This window comes from Salmo trutta, chromosome 24 (genome assembly GCF_901001165.1).
Source record: "Salmo trutta chromosome 24, fSalTru1.1, whole genome shotgun sequence".
Classification (NCBI taxonomy): domain Eukaryota; kingdom Metazoa; phylum Chordata; class Actinopteri; order Salmoniformes; family Salmonidae; genus Salmo; species Salmo trutta.
In genome coordinates this window covers 2284430-2302428 of record NC_042980.1, presented here as the reverse complement: position 1 = coordinate 2302428, position 17999 = coordinate 2284430, and the positions used below count along the sequence as shown (strand labels likewise).

The following is a 17999-nucleotide window of genomic DNA, read 5'->3' as shown; positions in this document are numbered from 1 at the left end:
GTGGCCAGTCCTCTTCTGGCTGTGCTGGGTGGAGATTATAACAGTACATGGCCAAGATGTTCAAACGTTCATAGATGATCAGCAGGGTCAAATAATAATAATCACAGTGGTTGTAGAGAAGTCAGGTCAGCACCTCCAGGATTAAATGTCAGTTGGCTTTTCATAGCCGATCATTCAGAGTTTGAGACAGCAGTTGCGGTAGAGAGAGAGTCGAAAATAGCAGGTCTAGGACAAGGTAGCACGTCCAGTGAAAAGGTCAGGGTTCCATAGCCGCAGGCAGAACAGTTGAAATTGGAGCAGCAGCAGGTGGACTGGGGACAGCAGATGGACTGGGGACAGCAAGGAGTCATCAGGCCAAGTAGTCCTGAGGCATGGTCCTAGGGCTCAGGTCCTCAGAGAGAAGAGAGTTAGGGAGCATACTTAAATTCACACAGGACCCGGATAAGACAGGAGAAATACTCCAGATATAACACACTGATCCTAGCCCCCCGACACAAACTTTTGCAGCATAAATACTGGAGGCTGAGACAATCACTTGGCCTCCAGGATTGATACATGCATGGAAGTCAGACTTTATGGTAATCTCTTTGTCTGAGATTCTCCCTCAAAGCTTTGAAACAAATGAAATGGCACCATATGGTGTGATGCCAATGAAGGCTTTCAGAGTGTTAGGGTGTTTTTAATTATACCAGGCAGCTTCATTAAATAGTGCCTGCACAACGCCAGTGTCAAGTCAACAGTGAAGAGGCGATTCCGGGATGCTGGCCTTCTAGGCAGAGTTGCAAAGAGAAAGCCATATCTCAGAATGGCCAATAAAAATAAAAGATTATGATGGGCAAAAGAACACAGACACTGGACAGAGGGACTCTGCCTAGAAGGCCAGCATCCCGGAGTCACCTCTTCATTGTTGACATTGAGACTGGTGTTTTGCTGGTGTTTTTAATGAAGCTGCCAGTTGAGGACTTGTGAGGCGTCTGTTTCTCAAACTTGACACAAATGTACTTGTCCTCTTGCTCAGTTGTGCAACGGGGCCTCCCTCTCTTTCTATTCTGGTTAGAGCCAGTTTGCGCTGTTCTGTGAAAGGAGTAGTACACAGCGTTGTACGAGATCTTCAGTTTCTTGGCAATTTCTTGCATGGAATAGCCTTCATTTCTCAGAACAAGAATAGACTGACGAGATTCAGAAGAAAGTTATTTGTTTCTAGCCATTTTGAGCCTGTAATCGAACCCACAAATGTTGATGCTCCAGATACTTAACTAGTCTAAAGAAGGACAGTTTTATTGCTTCTTTAATTAGGACAACAGTTTTCAGCTGTGCTAACATAATTGCAAAATGGTTTTCTAATGATCAATTAGCCTTTTAAAATGATGAACTTGGATTAGTTTACACAACTTGCCATTGGAACACCGGAATGATGGTTGCTGATCATGGGCCTATGTAGATATTCCATTAAAAATCTGCCATTTCCAGCTACAATAGTCATTTACAACATTAACAATGTCTGATGAATTTGATGTTATTTTAATGGGGAAAAACTGCTTTTCTTTCAAAAACAAGGACATTTCTAAGTGACCCCAAACTTTTGAACGGTAGTGTACATTTAAGGGCCAGCTGCGCTGCCCTGTTCTGAGCCAATTGTAATTTTCCGAGATCCCTCTTTGTGGCACCTGACCACACGACTGAACAGCAGTCCAGGTGCGACAAGACTGGATCCTGTAAGACCTGCCTTCTTGTTAGTGTTGTTAAAAAGCACTTTATTATGGATAGACTTTTCCCCGTCTTAGCTACTGTTGTATCAACATGTTTTGACCATTACAGTCACATCAACTTGCTCAATTTCCACATTATTTATTACAAGATTTAGTTCTATTTAAGACTAACTTAATCCTTGCCACCCACTCTGAAACTAACTTCAGCTCTTTGTGTTGTGATTTCACTCACTAGTGGCTGACGTGTATAATGTTGAGTCATCCGCATACATAGACACACTGGTTTTACTCAAAGCCAGTGGCATGTCATTGGTAAAGATTGAAAAATGTAAGGCTGCTGCCCTGGGAAATACCTTAAGTTGGAGAGGCTTCCATTAAAGAACACCCTCTGTGTTCTGTTAGACAGGTAACTCTTTATTCACAATATAGCAGGGGGTGTAACGCCATAAACACGTTTTTCTCTCAGCAGACTATGATTGATAATGTCAAAAGCCACACTGAAGTCGATCAATACAGCCCCAACAATCGTTTTATCAATTTCTCTCTCACAAATGACTGACTGAAGTGTTTTTCTTGATGAATGTCCATCCCTATAAGCTTGCTAGAAGTCTCTTTTCAATTTGTTTACTGTAAAATAGCATTGTCTCTGGTCAAACACAATTCTTAAAGTTTAGTAAGAGTTGGTAACAGGCTGATTGTTAAGCTATTTGAGGCAGTAAAGGGGGCTTTACTATTCTTGGGGAGCAAAATTACTTTTTCTTCCCTCTAGGCCTGAGGGCACAAACTTTTTAGTAGGCTTAGATTGAATACAGTGGCACATACAAAGTATGTGAACCCTTTGGAAATTCCTGGATTTCTGCATAAATTGGTCGTCACATTTCTGCATAAATCCAGGTAATTTCAAAGGGTTCACATACTTTTTCTAGCCACTGTATATGGCAAATAGCAGTGGCAATATTGTCCGCTGTTATCCAATTTTCCATCCAAGTTGAGAGACCCCAGTGGTTTGTCATTGTGATAGACAACAATATTTGTTTCACTTATTCCATGCTCACTTTACGTAATTCAAAATTACAATGCTTGTCTTTCATAATTTGATCAGTTATACTTGGATGGGTAGTGTCACCATTGTTGCTAGTATGTCATGCCTAAGTTTGCTAATCTTGCCAATTAAAAATTATTGAAGTAGTTGGCAATATCAGTGGGTTTTGTGATCAATGAGCTATCTGATGCAATGAATGAAGTTTGCCTTTTTGCCCCAGATTTTTTTTCTTCATAGTGTATTTTCTTCTCATTCAGTTTAGTCACATAATTTCTCTATTTGCAGTTCGATGACAATCGGTTGTGCAGCGAGACTTATTTGCCATTTCTTTTGCCTCATCCCTCTCAACCATACAATTTTTCAATTGCTCAGCAATCCACAGGAATTTAACAGTTTTTACAGTCATTGTATTAATGGGTTCATGCATATTAGTAAGTGGGATAATTCACTTCGTAAATGTGTCAAGTGCAGCGTCTGGTTGCTCGTTATTACATACCACAGACCAACAAATATTCTTTACATCAACAACATAGGAATCACTACAAAACTTCTTGTATGACCTCTTACAGTATGAAGTGTAATAAATATGGTTGTGTTTATATGATTAAACAATGATGATAAAAATAATTAAATGCTGTTCAAATGTCCTATGAATGAAATAAAAATGCCATGTGCCGCTATATCACATCAACAATAGTCCTAAAATGTGAATTACCGTTCAATCTGGACGGAAACATCATGGGTATGTATTGTAATCTGCTTTAAAGCTGCAATATAACTTCGGGCTACCCGACCAAATTCACATAGATGTGTGTCGTTTCTGTCATTCTCATTGAAAACAAGTCTAAGAACGGTAGATCTGTTCTATGTGCGCTATTTCTATGCTTCTCAAGTTTAGTTTTTGTGTCTAACTTTTGGTTTTGTAAACCCGCTTCAAACAACTGAAAATTCAATTTTTTTTATTGATTAGATATTTCACATCGGTTTAGATGGTACAATCATTCTCTTCAATATACAGTTGAAGTCGGAAGTTTACATACACTTAAGCTGGAGTCATTAAAACTTGTTTTTCAACCACTCCACAAATTTCTTGTTAACAAACTATAGTTTTGGCAAGTCGGTTAGGACATCTACTTTGTGCATGACACAAGTAACTTTTCCAACAATTGTTTACAGACAGATTATTTCCCTTAACTCACTATCACAGTTCCAGTGGGTCAGAAGTTTACATACACTAAGTTGACTGTCCCTTTAAATAGTTTGGAAAATTCCAGAAAATGTCATGGCTTTAGAAGCTTCTGATAGGTGTACCTGTGGATGTATTTCAAGGCCTACCTTCAAACTCAGTGCCTCTTTGCTTGACATCATGGGAAAATCAAAAGAAATCAGCCAAGACCTCAGAAAATAAATTGTAGACCTCCACAAGTCTGGTTCATCCTTGGGAGCAATTTCCAAACGCCTGAAGGTACTGCGTTCATCAGCACAAACAATAGTACGTAAGTATAAACACCATGTGACCACGTAGCCGTCATACCGCTCAGGAAGGAGATGCGTTCTGTCTCCTGGAGATGAATGTACTTTGGTGCGACAACTGCAAATCAATCCCAGAACAGCAAAGGACCTTGTGAAGATGCTGGAGGATACAGGTACAAAAGTATCTATATCCACAGTAAAACGAGTCCTATATCGACATAACCTGAAAGGCCGCTCAGCAAGGAAGAAGCCACTGCTCCAAAACCACCATAAAAAAGCCAGACTACGGTTTGCAACTGCACATGGGGACAAAGATCATACTTTTTGGAGAAATGTCCTCTGGTCTGATGCAACAAAAATAGAACTGTTTGGCAATAATGACCATCGTTATGTTTGGAGGAAAAAGGGGGAGGCTTGCAAGCCAAAGACCACCATCCCAACCGTGAAGCGTGGGGGTGCTTTCCTGCAGGAGGGACTGGTGCACTTCACAAAATGGATGGCATCATCAGGTAGGAAAATGATGTGGACATATTGAAGCAACATCTCAAGACATCAGTCAGGAAGTTAAAGCTTGGTCGCAAATGGGTCTTCCAACTGGACAATGACCCTAAGCATACTTCCAAAGTTGTGGCAAAATGGCTTAAGGACAACAAAGTCAAGGTATCGATGGCCATCACAAAGCCCTGACCTCAACCCTTTAGAAAATGTGGGGCGGAACTGAAAAAGTGTGTGCGAGCAAGGAGGCCTACAAACCTGACTGTTACACCAGCTCTGTCAGGAGGAATGGGCCAAAATTCACCCAACTTATTGTGGGAAGCTTGTGGACGGCTACCCGAAAGGTTTGACCCAAGTTAAGCAATTTAAAGGCAATGCTACCAAATACTAATTGAGTGTATGTAAACTTCTGACCCACTGGGAACGTGATGAAAGAAATAAAAGTTGAAATAATTCTGTAATATTATTCGGACATTTCGCATTCTTAAAATAAAGTGGTGATCCTAACTGAACCAAAACAGAGTCTTTAAATCCCATTTTTACTGGGATTAAATGTCAGGAATTGTGACAAACTGAGTTTAAATGTATTTGTCTAAAGTGTATGTAAACTTCTGACTTCAACTGTACTTTCTTGTTTTTTCACAAACTGAAATTAGGCAAATCATAATTTTTTGCTATCAGGAAATGGTGATGTGATTACTGCATAGTGCATCTTTAAGGAGCTACAAATGTGCATGCTGAGAATGTTGTGGTAATATTAAGGTAAACACATAAATGTAACATTCTAAATGTTCTTGAAATGTTCAGAGGATCTCCAAGACAAGTGTTGGGTACTAACTTCTAAACTTGAAATATGATATATCCTTATTCATGATACCATATTAGATCTGAGGGCATGGAAATCTACTGAGAAAGGGGAGTGCAGGAAGAACATGTTATTGTTAAATCTCAGGTATCCTATGGAGAGAAGTGCAACGGTCTGGTTTCAGTCAATCGATAAGGGAGGACAGCCTTGAGTTGGGGTGGTGTGAGGAAATTTTGGACGAGGTCAGGTGAAGTGAGAAAGAACAGGCTTCACTTAAGTTCCTGCCAAGCAACAGAGATTTATTGGCTGTCTAGATGTGCAAGGAGTTGACTCCGCCCCAGTGGAGGGTATAAATATATGTGCGTGCGGAAACATGTCTTTGTCTTTGCAGCTGTTTGACCCAGTCTGTAAATAAACTTGGTTTGAGCTTTTCCTAGTTGTCCGTTAGGTTCTAAATAAACAGAGTTAGAAACTAACACAAGGTAAAATGTATACTGCGGGAACATCAATGGAATATTATGTTAAACCTTAAACACATTTGGCAATTGTGAAACATTGTGGGAATGTTCTGTGCAACCCATGAATATCACAATAATATTTCACAACATCCCAGACAACTCCCATGACTGAATTATGCGCTCCAGCAGGTATATTTCACTGGTCACCCCCAAAGCCAATTCGTCCTTTGGCCACCTTTCCTTCCAGTTCTCTGCTGCCAATGACTGGAACAAATTGCAAAAATCACTGAAGCTGGAGACTCATATGTCCCTCACGAACTTTAAGCATAAGCTGTCAGAGCAGCTTACAGATAGTTGCACCTCTACATAGCCCATCCCACTACCTCATCCCCATATTGTTATGCATTTATTTTTTGCTCCTTTGCACCCCAGTATCTCTACTTGCACATTCATCTTTTGTACATCTATCACTCCAGTGTTTAATTGCTAAATTGTAATTACTTCGCCACTATGGCGTATTTATTGCCTTACCTCCCTTATATTACCTCATTTGCACAAACTGTATATAGACTTTGGCCTACCTGGTTAAATAAAGGTGAATTAAAAAAATGTATAAATGTTTTGGGAGCCTTTAATTAAAGAACTTAGACCAGGTGTTCTGTCAACATAACTTTGTATGAATGTCATCACAACTGAGGATAATTTGTGTTTTGGGAACCTATCCCATATAATATACCCACGCTGTTCCCACAACCTAATTAAATGCTCTGGGAACCTTAAAGAACTCAAAGGCTTTTCTGTCAGCATTCTTGCAACATCAGAGGGATGTTTTGTGCACCCTCATTATTTGAATGTCAGCACAACTGGACAGTTTGTGTTTTGCATATCCCCACAATGTTCCCACAACCTAAAGAAACATTCTGGGACCCATTTAAAGAACTGACAAAATGTTTTCTGGGAATGTTCTTGTAACATCAGCTGAATGTTTTTTTTGCACCCTCAAAAAAATGTTGTAGAATCAACCTCATAACTGGACAGTTTTTGTTTTGGGAACATACTGTTTTTCAGAGTAAATAACTCAGGGACACTAGAGAAGCTTAACCAAATTTAATACCCACAGACACTAGAGAAGCTTAACCAAGTTTAATTCTTCTCAAAGGGTCGTTACAGCTGTAATTCAAACAAAAAAAAACATTTCACACAAGCACTGATATTTAACCCTTTCTCCTAGGCTGAGTCTCCTCCACAACTGAACATCCAATGCATCTCTGTTGCTAGACAGAACCTTAGCGATATCTGTTCTTCCTCACTAAATCTAACCAGACCTCTACCCCAAAGTGCTCACTCCTCCCCACCTCAAGGCTGTCATGGTTATTGATACAAAACTGCCTCCTCTCTTCCCAGAGTATCCCTGATGGCTAACAACAACATATCCTGACAAAGTAAACGCTTTACATTACCCTCTCTCCCTCAGTAACATACCCTGACATAATGTAAACATTATACATTACCCTCTCTCCCTTAGTGACATGGTTAGTTTCCAAGATCTCCACCCAACACATTCCAAAGCCATTTGTCTTTCCACAGAAAACCATTAACTTCTGACATAGAACCCAGTCTCTTTCACTTCTTATCTTCTATTCTTCTGATCTACCATGTATTTAATATCTCAATGTTCAAAGTTTAGCCCGAATCCAACAATACCTTTTATGATGTCCTCGCAATGTTCTCACCAGACTGTTCCCACAACGTAATGAAACAGTCTGTGAACCTTTTTAAAGAACAGATGAAACGTGTTCTAGGAATGTTCTTGCAACGTCAGACAAATGTTTTATACAAACATATTATAATCATCAGCACGATTGTACAGTTTTGTGTTATGAGAAAATTTGCCGCGACCTAACAAATGGTCTGGGAACTTTCACAGAACCAATTTTGGTTGGTTAGTATAGAGGAAGGACGTCAACATTGCACAGCAGCTGAAACCTGGTTCCATCTGAGTGAAAGCTCCTTGGCCACAACACGAGGTTCCAGACAATTTAAAAAATATATATATATTTCACCTTTATTTAAATAGCCATCACCAATAAGAAGAAGAGACTTGCTTCGGCCAAGAAACATGAGCAATGTACATTAGACCGGTGGAAATCTGTCCTTTTGTCTGTTGAGTCCAAATGTTTTATTTTTGGTTCCAACCGCTGTGTCTTTGTGACGCAGAGTAGGTGAACTGATAATCTCCGCATGCGTGGTTCCCACGTGAAGCATGGAGGATGAGGTGTGATGGTGTGGGGGTGCTTTGCTGGTGAAACTGTGTCAGTGATTTCAAAGCACACTTAACCAGCATGGCTACCACAGCATTCTGCAACGATACGCCATCCCATCTGGTTTGTGCTTAGTGGAATTATCATTTGTTTTTCAACAGGACAGTGACCCAACACACCTCCAGGCTGTGTAAGGGCTATTTGACCAAGGAGGAGAGTGATAGAGTGCTGCATCAGATGACCTGGCCCCCACAATCACCCCGACCTCAACCCAATTGAGATGGTTTGGGATGAGTTGGACCCCATAGTGAAGGAAAAGCAGCCAACAAGTGCTCAGCACATGTGGGAACTCCTTCAAGACTGTTGGAAAAGCATTCCAGTTGAAGCTCGTTGAGGGAATGCCAAGTGTGTGCAAAGCTGTCATCAAGGCAAAGAGTGGCTACTTTGAAGTAGTATGCTTGTACCAATCACTTGTTTGGTTACTACATAATTCCATATGTGTTATTTCATTTGTTTTGATGTCTTCACTATTATTCTACAATGTAGAAAATAAAGAAAAACCCTTGAATGAGAAATTGTGTCCAAACGTTTGACTGGTACTGTATGTCCCTGATGGGTAGGAGCACAATCCCAGTGATATAATGGGCCGTCTTTACCATCCGCTGGAGTGCTTTCCGGTCATGGATGTAGCAATTCCCGTCTGTGATGCAGCCGGTCAGGATGTTCTTGATGGCGCAGCAGTAGTATTTGGAGAGGACCCGAGGCGGCATGCTAAATTTATTCAGCCGCTTTAGGAAGTAGAGACGCTGTTGCGCCCACTTGACAGGGTTCAAGAGGCAAATGTTTGCAGTTTTTAATATGATAAGAGATGATCAATGGGCCCTACCCCGATCTGTAATTCGACCATGCTTACTACAAGTTTAGATAGCTGACCGCTAGATGTTTTGCTGGCATGGGCTAATTGACTACTGATGCACAACCAAGTTTCTAAATTGCACCTTGTGTATTCTATTATTCTAACTCTCATAAGTGAAAAAATATATATTTTTGTTGTAAATGGTTAAAAGCTAGTTGCCCTTCCCTGGTATACAGAGATGAAAACAAGTCACAGGGATAAAATAAATGTGACTGTGTAAATGGTATTAAATGAGTGTGAAATTAACAAATTGATAAAAATGCTTAAAATTAAGGAATACAACTGAATTCTGCAATTGAACAAATGTGTAGTAGCAAAGTTTGAGGCAAAAGAGGATTTTGATTCCTTTGGAAAGTGACAAATAGGACTACTTCACTACTGGTCCTCTAATTTTTGGTTGAAGTTTAATTAAACATTATAAAACATTCAGGATGGAGTTACTAAAACCCCTTTTAATTCATTTGTTGCCATGCTACGGTCATGCACTACTCATAAAGCATACAGTGAGGGGAAAAAGTATTTGATCCCCTGCTGATTTTGTACTTTTGCCAACTGACAAAGAAATGATCAGTCTATAATTTTAATGGTAGGTTTATTTGAACAGTGAGAGACAGAATAACAACAAAAAAATCCAGAAAAACGCATGTCAAAAATTTTATAAATTGATTTGCATTTTAATGAGGGAAATAAGTATTTGACCCCCTCTGCAAAACTTGACTTAGTACTTGGTGGCAAAACCCTTGTTGGCAATCACAGAGGTCAGACGTTTCTTGTAGTTGGCCACCAGGTTTGCACACATATCAGGAGGGATTTTGTCCCACTCCTCTTTGTAGATCTTCTCCAAGTCATTAAGGTTTCGAGGCTGACGTTTGGCAACTCGAACCTTCAGCTCCCTCCACAGATTTTCTATGGGATTAAGGTCTGGAGACTGGCTAGGCCACTCCAGGACCTTAATGTGCTTCTTCTTGAGCCACTCCTTTGTTGCCTTGGCCTTGGGTCATTGTTATGCTGGAATACCCATCCACGACCCATTTTCAATGCCCTGGCTGAGGGAAGGAGGTTCTCACCCAAGATTTGACAGTACATGGCCCCGTCCATCGTCCCTTTGATGCGGTGAAGTTGTCCTGTCCCCTTAGCAGAAAAACACCCCCAAAGCATAATGTTTCCACCTCCATGTTTGACGGTGGGGATGGTGTTCTTGGGGTCATAGGCAGCATTCCTCCTCCTCCAAACACGGCGAGTTGAGTTGATGCCAAAGAGCTCCATACACTTTAACCCAGTTGTCCTCTGAATCATTCAGATGTTCATTGGCAAACTTCAGACGGGCATGTATATGTGCTTTCTTGAGCAGGGGGACCTTGCGGGCGCTGCAGAATTTCAGTCCTTCACGGCGTAGTGTGTTACCAATTGTTTTCTTGGTGACTATGGTCCCAGCTGCCTTGAGATCATTGACAAGATCCTCCCGTGTAGTTCTGGGCTGATTCCTCACCGTTCTCATGATCATTGCAACTCCACGAGGTGAGATCTTGCATGGAGCCCCAGGCCGAGGGAGATTGACAGTTCTTTTGTGTTTCTTCCATTTGCGAATAATCGCACCAACTGTTGTCACCTTCTCACCAAGCTGCTTGGCGATGGTCTTGTAGCCCATTCCAGCCTTGTGTAGGTCTACAATCTTGTCCCTGACATCCTTGGAGAGCTCTTTGGTCTTGGCCATGGTGGAGAGTTTGGAATCTGATTGATTGATTGCTTCTGTGGACAGGTGTCTTTTATAGAGGTAACAAACTGAGATTAGGAGCACTCCCTTTAAGAGTGTGCTCCTAATCTCAGCTCTCTGATTGAGAGGGGATCAAATACTTATTTCCCTTATTAAAATGCAAATCTTTTTATAACATTTTTGACATGCGTTTTTCTGGATTTTTTTGTTGTTATTCTGTCTCTCACTGTTTAAATAAACCTACCATTAAAATTATAGACTGATCATTTCTTTGTCAGTGGGCAAACATACAAAATCAGCAGGGGATCAAATACTTTTTCCCTCACTGTATTTAGAATGTAAGGTTATTGTTAAAAATTTGAAAAATATGATGACATTTAAGCCATATTGCCTATCCCTTGAGAAACGTCTGGTCTGTGAAATACAGTGCATTTGGAAAGTATTCAGACCCCTTCCGTAGTTTGACATTTTGTTACGTTACAGCCTTATTCTAAAATGGATTAAATGAAAATCCTCCTCAGTCTATACACGATACCCCATAATAACAAAGCGAAAACAGGGTTTTTGAAATTTTGCAAATCTATTTGTTAAATGTGTTTTATAAGGTTGTAACCTAGCAAAATGTGGAAAAAGTCAAGGGGTCTGAATGCTTTCCGAATGACCTGTATATTTCAATATTTTTATTTCTGAATGCTCTGTAACCTCTTTACCTTACACACACACAACCTTTAATACCCTCTGTTTGATCTTTCAACTCCTCACTGTCCTCCCACCTGTAGATTTCTGCCGGCATCGAGGGAGATGTGGTGCTACAACGCCGTGATAGCCGATGCCCGTGTGCCCTCGGCCACGGACCTCCAGGCCAGCTGCAGCATCCTCAGCCCAGAGCTGGCACTGCCCGCCGGCTCCCACACCACCACCACCCGCTCCCACGGAGCCCTGCACATACTGGGTATAATCAGAATGATACGAATTTGACGGACCTCTTTCTGTGGATTTTTACTGATAATGTAGCGGGTCCCGGGTCATATTCACTGGGCCAAAATGATGCAGACCGTACTTGCTACAAAGTTACAGAAAGCTAAACCAACAACCACACAAACAGAAATTGGATAAATTGTAAACGCAGGTCCAATGATGGAAAAGTAGGTAGCGTTGATATGTTTTTGTAGAGATTACATGAATTTCTGTCAATTTTGCAATTATTATGCAAGTGGCGCTATGCTGTCAAATCCTCCCACATGTTTCTAGTTTGAACAGCTGTTTTCAGCAACTGCTATTGTAGAATTTGTTTGTGATATTGGCTAACAGACTATTTAGCTAACTTTTTGCCTAGTGTTTGATATGCAATGTGATCTCCTCTACTGTAATGAACAGTGTGTCCGGACAACACAGCAACTCTTCTAAGCCAGGCAAAATTGCACATCATCAGCTTATTGTTATTTATGTGTTCAAACAAGTGTCACAAAAACCCCCAGCTTAAACGCTTAAATGCTTCCGCTCTGTACAATTATCTTGGAAATAATGCCAATATCACGTTGTCCATTATTTTCAAGAAAATATAAAGTGGATGTGTTTATCCCAGAAATGTTTTGGCCGTGTTGGCCAGGAAATACAGTCAGCTATTTGATTCATACTATTTTACTATTTGCCTCAGTATTTAAATTTGACATGGCTCTGCCTGCTCAGTGCATCAATGCAACTATTGGCCAAATGTATGTTGCTTGATATCAGTGTTTCTGTCACTCTGCTGTCACTGTCTCTCTCACTCCCTCTCTCCTCTTTACACTGAAGTACTTTTGACATTTTCTTTTGATAGCTATTGAAAACACCTTTAGTACTTAGTGTTAGATCTTATTTCTTTAATCTTATTCTCTCCGGGCATGGGAAAATTATACATGTACATACTTTCAGAAAGGCCTAGCTATAAGAAAAGCATTATTCTGTACTATAACCCACTTTAGCACAGCGCTATTACAGCAGTACTGCCAAGCACTTTTAAAAAAAGCATAGCAAAAATAGACAAAACAATAAACAGAGGTGTCAATTCCTCTGATAATGTTAAGCACGAATGTTAGTCACTAACAGGAAGTCCCCTGTGTGTGTTGTGACCAGGTTGCCTGGATACGCTGGCGACCATGCAGGAGCTGAAGATGGGTGTGGCCAGCACAGAAGAGGAGACTCAGGCTGTTATGAAGGTCTACTCCAAAGAAGACTACAGCGTGGTCAACCGCTTTGAGAGTGAGTCCTCAGTCCACACACACCTTCACACATGGGATTTTTCCTGATGACTAACAGGAGATCATGGTTTTAATTTCTCATCTTCCTCACTATTTGTCACACTCAGCTATTTCTCTTATCACTTTTTCTCTTATCCCTTTTTCCTGATTTTGGTTTGATTAATTTATTTACAAGACATTCCAGCCAGAAACAACATTACATATACTTCATTACCAGTGATATATTAAAAACGTGCCAATTGAAGCTTATTGTAATTCAAGGTTGCATTAATTCAAGGATGCTTTAGGAAGTATTTGAACAGTATTCCACTATATGTTCATATGTCATATCGCAGTGACTGGATGCTTCTAGTAAAACTCATTGTATTGTTATGAGCACAGATGATGCTGCAGAGCTGACTTATCGCAACTTCTTGTGTAATGTCATAGGTCACGGGGGTGGCTGGGGTTACTCGGCCCACTCGGTGGAGGCCATCCGCTTCTGTGCTGATGCAGACATCCTGCTGGGGGGGCTGGGCCTGTTCGGGGGCCGTGGGGAGTACACCGCTAAGATCAAGGTCAGTGGCAGGGATACTAGCAAATACACTGCATTTCCTCTAGCTCTGTTTGCTAGGTCTATACAGTGCCTTCAGAAAGTATTCATACACCTTGACTTTTTCCACATTTAGTTGTGTTACAGCCTGAATTCAAAATGGATTAAATATTTTTTTCTCAACCAGCTACACACATCTAACCCATAATGACAAAGTGAAAACATGTTTTTGAAGTCTTTGCTAATTTCAATGAAATGCAGAAATATCTCATTTACATTAGTATTCACACCCCTGAGTCAATAATTTGTGGTATCGCCTTTGGCAGTGACTCCAGCTGAGAGTCTTTCTGGGTGAGTTTCTCAGAGCTTACCACACCTGGGTTGTGCAACATTTGCCCATTATTATTAAAACAAATTATTCAAGCTCTGTCAAATTGGTTCTTAGACCATTTTTTTCAGGTCCTGCCAGATTTGGCCTTGTGTTTTAAGTTATTGTCCTGCTGAAAGGTGAAGTAGTCTTTCAGTGTCTGGTGGATATCAGACTGAACCAGGATTTCCTGTAGAATTTTGCCTGTGTAAAACTAGGTAATGTGTTGTATTTTATAACATAAACATAACACTTTGTATTCAGGACAAAAAGTTAATTTGCCACATGTTTTGCAGTAAAACTTTGTGCATTTTTGCAAAAAGGATGCATGTTTTGGAATATTTTTTATATTGTACAGGCTTCCTTTTTTAAAGTCACCATTGTCTACTTTTAAAAAAAAGAATCTACCAATAGGTGCCGTTCTTTGAGGCATTGGAAAATATCCCTGGTCTTTTTGGTTGAATCTGTGTTTGAAATTCACATCTCGATTGAGGGACCTTGCAGATAATTGTATGTGGGGTACAGAGATGAGTTGGTTATTTAAAAAAAAAAAAATATTTGCCCCCTAGAGTTGATTGACGGACCGGTGCGTCAAAGTAACATAATAAAAAAATGTAAACTAGAGTTTTTTTTCCCCCTTGGATGTGTCTCAATCCACCTCGTACGTTGATGTAGCACTTCCGCATCTGCGGTGATAGGTGGCAACGCTAGAGCAGTGTTTGTCAGACCATGAGACATCCCTAAAATTGGTGTTCTCACGGAAATGTCTAATGTCCAGTGGTGAAAAGTACTACTTAGTAGTTTTTTGGGGTATATGTACTTTACTTTACTATTTATTTTTTTGATTACTTTTACTTCAGAACATTCCTAAAGAAAGTAATGTACTTTTTACTCCTTACATTTTCCCTGACAACCAAAAGTACTCGTTACATTTTGAATGCTTAGCAGGACAGGAAAATGGTCCAATTCACGCACTTATCAAGAGAACATCCCTGCTCATCCCTACTGCCTATTATTTGGCGGACTCACTAAACACAAATGCTTTATTTGTAAATTATGTCAGTGTTGGAGTGTGCCCCTGACACTCCATGAATTAAAAAAACAAGAAAATCGTACAGTCTGGTTTGCCTAATATCAGGAATTTGAAATGATTCATACTTTTACTTTCACTTTTGATACTTAAGTATATTTAAAATCAAATACTTTTAGACTTTTACTCAAGTAGTATTTTACTGGGTGACTTTTACTTGAGTCATTTTCTGTTAAGGTATCTTTACTTTTACTCAAGTATGACGATACTTTTTCCACCACTGGTAGTGTCTGAAACTATTATGACCACTCTATGGAAAGGCGAGACTCTCACGAACACGATGGTGTACGACCCTCACGAGTGACACCCGACTCGTCTGAAGGTAACCTGTACTTTTTTTTTTTTATGAATGGAAGTACGAAGGGATTTTTGTGCCTACACAAAATAGGGTTAAATATGTGTAAAAAAAAAAAATATATATATATATATATTTATATTTATATATATATATATATATTTATATATATATGTGTAAAAAAAAAAAATATATATATATATATATTTATATTTATATATATATATATATATTTATATATATATGTGTAAAAAAAAAATATATATATATATATATATATATTTATATTTATATTTCCTGGCCTTTCTTATATCTCCTAGATATAGGACAAACATGTCATCCTTGTTTCTTATGATTTATTTTTTTACTATCTTTTTTTGCCATTTATGAATGTGTTATTTAATGCGTTTCTCTGGGCTATAGTAGTAAAGGCCAAATTCAATATTTGTGACTCACAACCTGGATTCGGCCTTATGTAGCAAAATTTGAAATTGTGTTTTTTACATTGGATAAAAGTAGAGACTCAGAGCTACAAAATGGTATATCATACACTGGATTTTTGAGGAACAATAGGAAAGTACTTCTGCTTTGAAAGTTGTAAACTCACTTTTGAGAAAAGGGCCTTTGATTATTTTGGTACCTACTGGAGAGCTCTCCTTTGTCTACACCCATTTTGCCCATCTCTTTAAGGATTCATATGTGAGGTCATGTGCTACACAGTGACTAGTGCAGTAAAGATTAAGACTAAAAGTAGTAGTAGCCTACAGTAAGGAAAAATTCCAGGTAAACAAAGTGTTCAGATAAAAATATTAGGTGATGCTAACCCAGACACACTTGTCTTAATTGATGGGGTCATGTGAAAGAAATGCAATAAACCCCCAGCCACATCCAGTGGTGGAAAAAGTAGTAAATTATCATACTTGAGTAAATATGAAGTACCTTAATAGAAAATGACAAAAGTCACACAGTAAAATACTACTTGAGTAAAAGTCTAACAGTATTTGGTTTTAAAAATACTTAAGGATCAAAAGTAAAAGTATAAATAATAAAAAATTCCTTCTATTAAACCAGACAGCCCAATTTGTATTGTTTATTGACAGATACCCAGGGGCACACTCCAACACTCCCAACATAAATTACTTACGAAGCGTTTGTGTTTAGTGAGTCAGCCAAATTAAATGCAGTAGAGGTGACCAGGGATGTTCTCTTGATAAGTGTGTGAATTGGACAATTTTCCTGTCAAAATGTTACAAGTACTTTTGCGTGTCAGGGAAAATGTCTGGAGTAAAATTGAGATGTGGGGCAGCAATTTTCTCCACAGATTCCTGAAGGAAGACCGCCTGACTACACGTACCTCTGGAAAATACAGAAATAATGTGAGATCAATAAAAGTAGTGCCAATCATGTTGGAGGGTAATTAAATAATCAAAACGTGTTTATGCTTTACATATCAAGTGTTGTCATCGATTCTTTGTAGAGACGCCACTCTGCTGCTTTTGTCTCATGGGATGGCAGCAGCTTTCCACCAAAGTGTTTGTGTCCTGGGTGGCGTCCTGGTAATACTATTACATTATCCTCTGCATAGTTATTGATGAAGTTCACCACTTGCTGCATGTCCTCATGATTCAGGTTTAACCTGTGCTTGCTTGGGCCAGCTCTCTTTTTGATGGGAGGTATTAGACCATTATCTTTGTATGACTGGTGGCATGTTCTACTGATGCTGAAAGACAAATTACAGATGCAAATATTTTAGCATTATTATACAATAGATGTGAAATGGCATTCTGAGAACATCACTACACACAGTTCATACACATAATGTTAGCTAGCAAGCCAGCCATCTAACGTCAGTTAACCAACTAGGTTCAATGTTAGCTAGTTAGCTAGCTAACATTAGGCTATGACTAGCAATGCGAAATGGCATTCTAAGAAAACATCACTGACGTAACAAAGTTCATACACTTAATGTTAGCTAGCCAGCCATCTAACGTCAGCTAATGTTAGCTAGCTAACAGCAACCTTTAACTTGGGGTCTTTTGTTTAGACATCTAGTTAGCTAGCTGAACAATGAACCAGAATCCCAATCCACAGATGACTAGCAATACAAACCTATTGTCATAGCTAGCTAAAGTTAACAAAATAGGTTCAATGTTAGCTAGCTAACATTAGGCTATAACAAGCAATGCGAAATGGCATTCTGAGAAAACATCACAAACGTTACACACAGTTCATACATGTAAGTTAGCAAGCAAGCCATCCAACGTTAGCAAGCTAAACAATGAACTATAATCCCAAACCGGAGTACTAGCAACACAATCCGATTGTCATAGCTAGTTAAAGTTAATCAAATGGATTCAATGTTAGCTGGCAAGCCAAACATCGATCTTCAGCTGGCTAGCTAACAGCAAGCTTTAACTTGCAATGAAAACAACTTTGACAAAATTAGAAATCATAATTAACTGTAACTAGACTCTTACCCATATCATGGATGAAAGCTTCACGGCAGACTGCAACCCCTTTCATTAAATAAGACGTCCTGTGTCGTTTCCGTTTTGCATGTACAGCTTGCTTGGCGCATTGTTGTTGTGTCAAGTTACTCCAG

General features: G+C 39.5%; 1 protein-coding gene across 19 annotated transcripts in view; it reads left to right on the top strand.

Moving 5' to 3' along the window:
• Nucleotides 1-17999, top strand: part of LOC115160590 (E3 ubiquitin-protein ligase MYCBP2) — a 342793-nt gene that overhangs the window by 175784 nt on the left and 149010 nt on the right. For all 19 annotated transcript variants that reach the window (XM_029710772.1, XM_029710779.1, XM_029710778.1 and 16 more), the window contains 3 exons: nucleotides 11653-11825; nucleotides 12989-13114; nucleotides 13543-13670. In XM_029710772.1, coding sequence (XP_029566632.1) covers nucleotides 11653-11825; nucleotides 12989-13114; nucleotides 13543-13670 — 427 coding nt within the window. The remainder of the gene's footprint in view (nucleotides 1-11652; nucleotides 11826-12988; nucleotides 13115-13542; nucleotides 13671-17999) is intronic.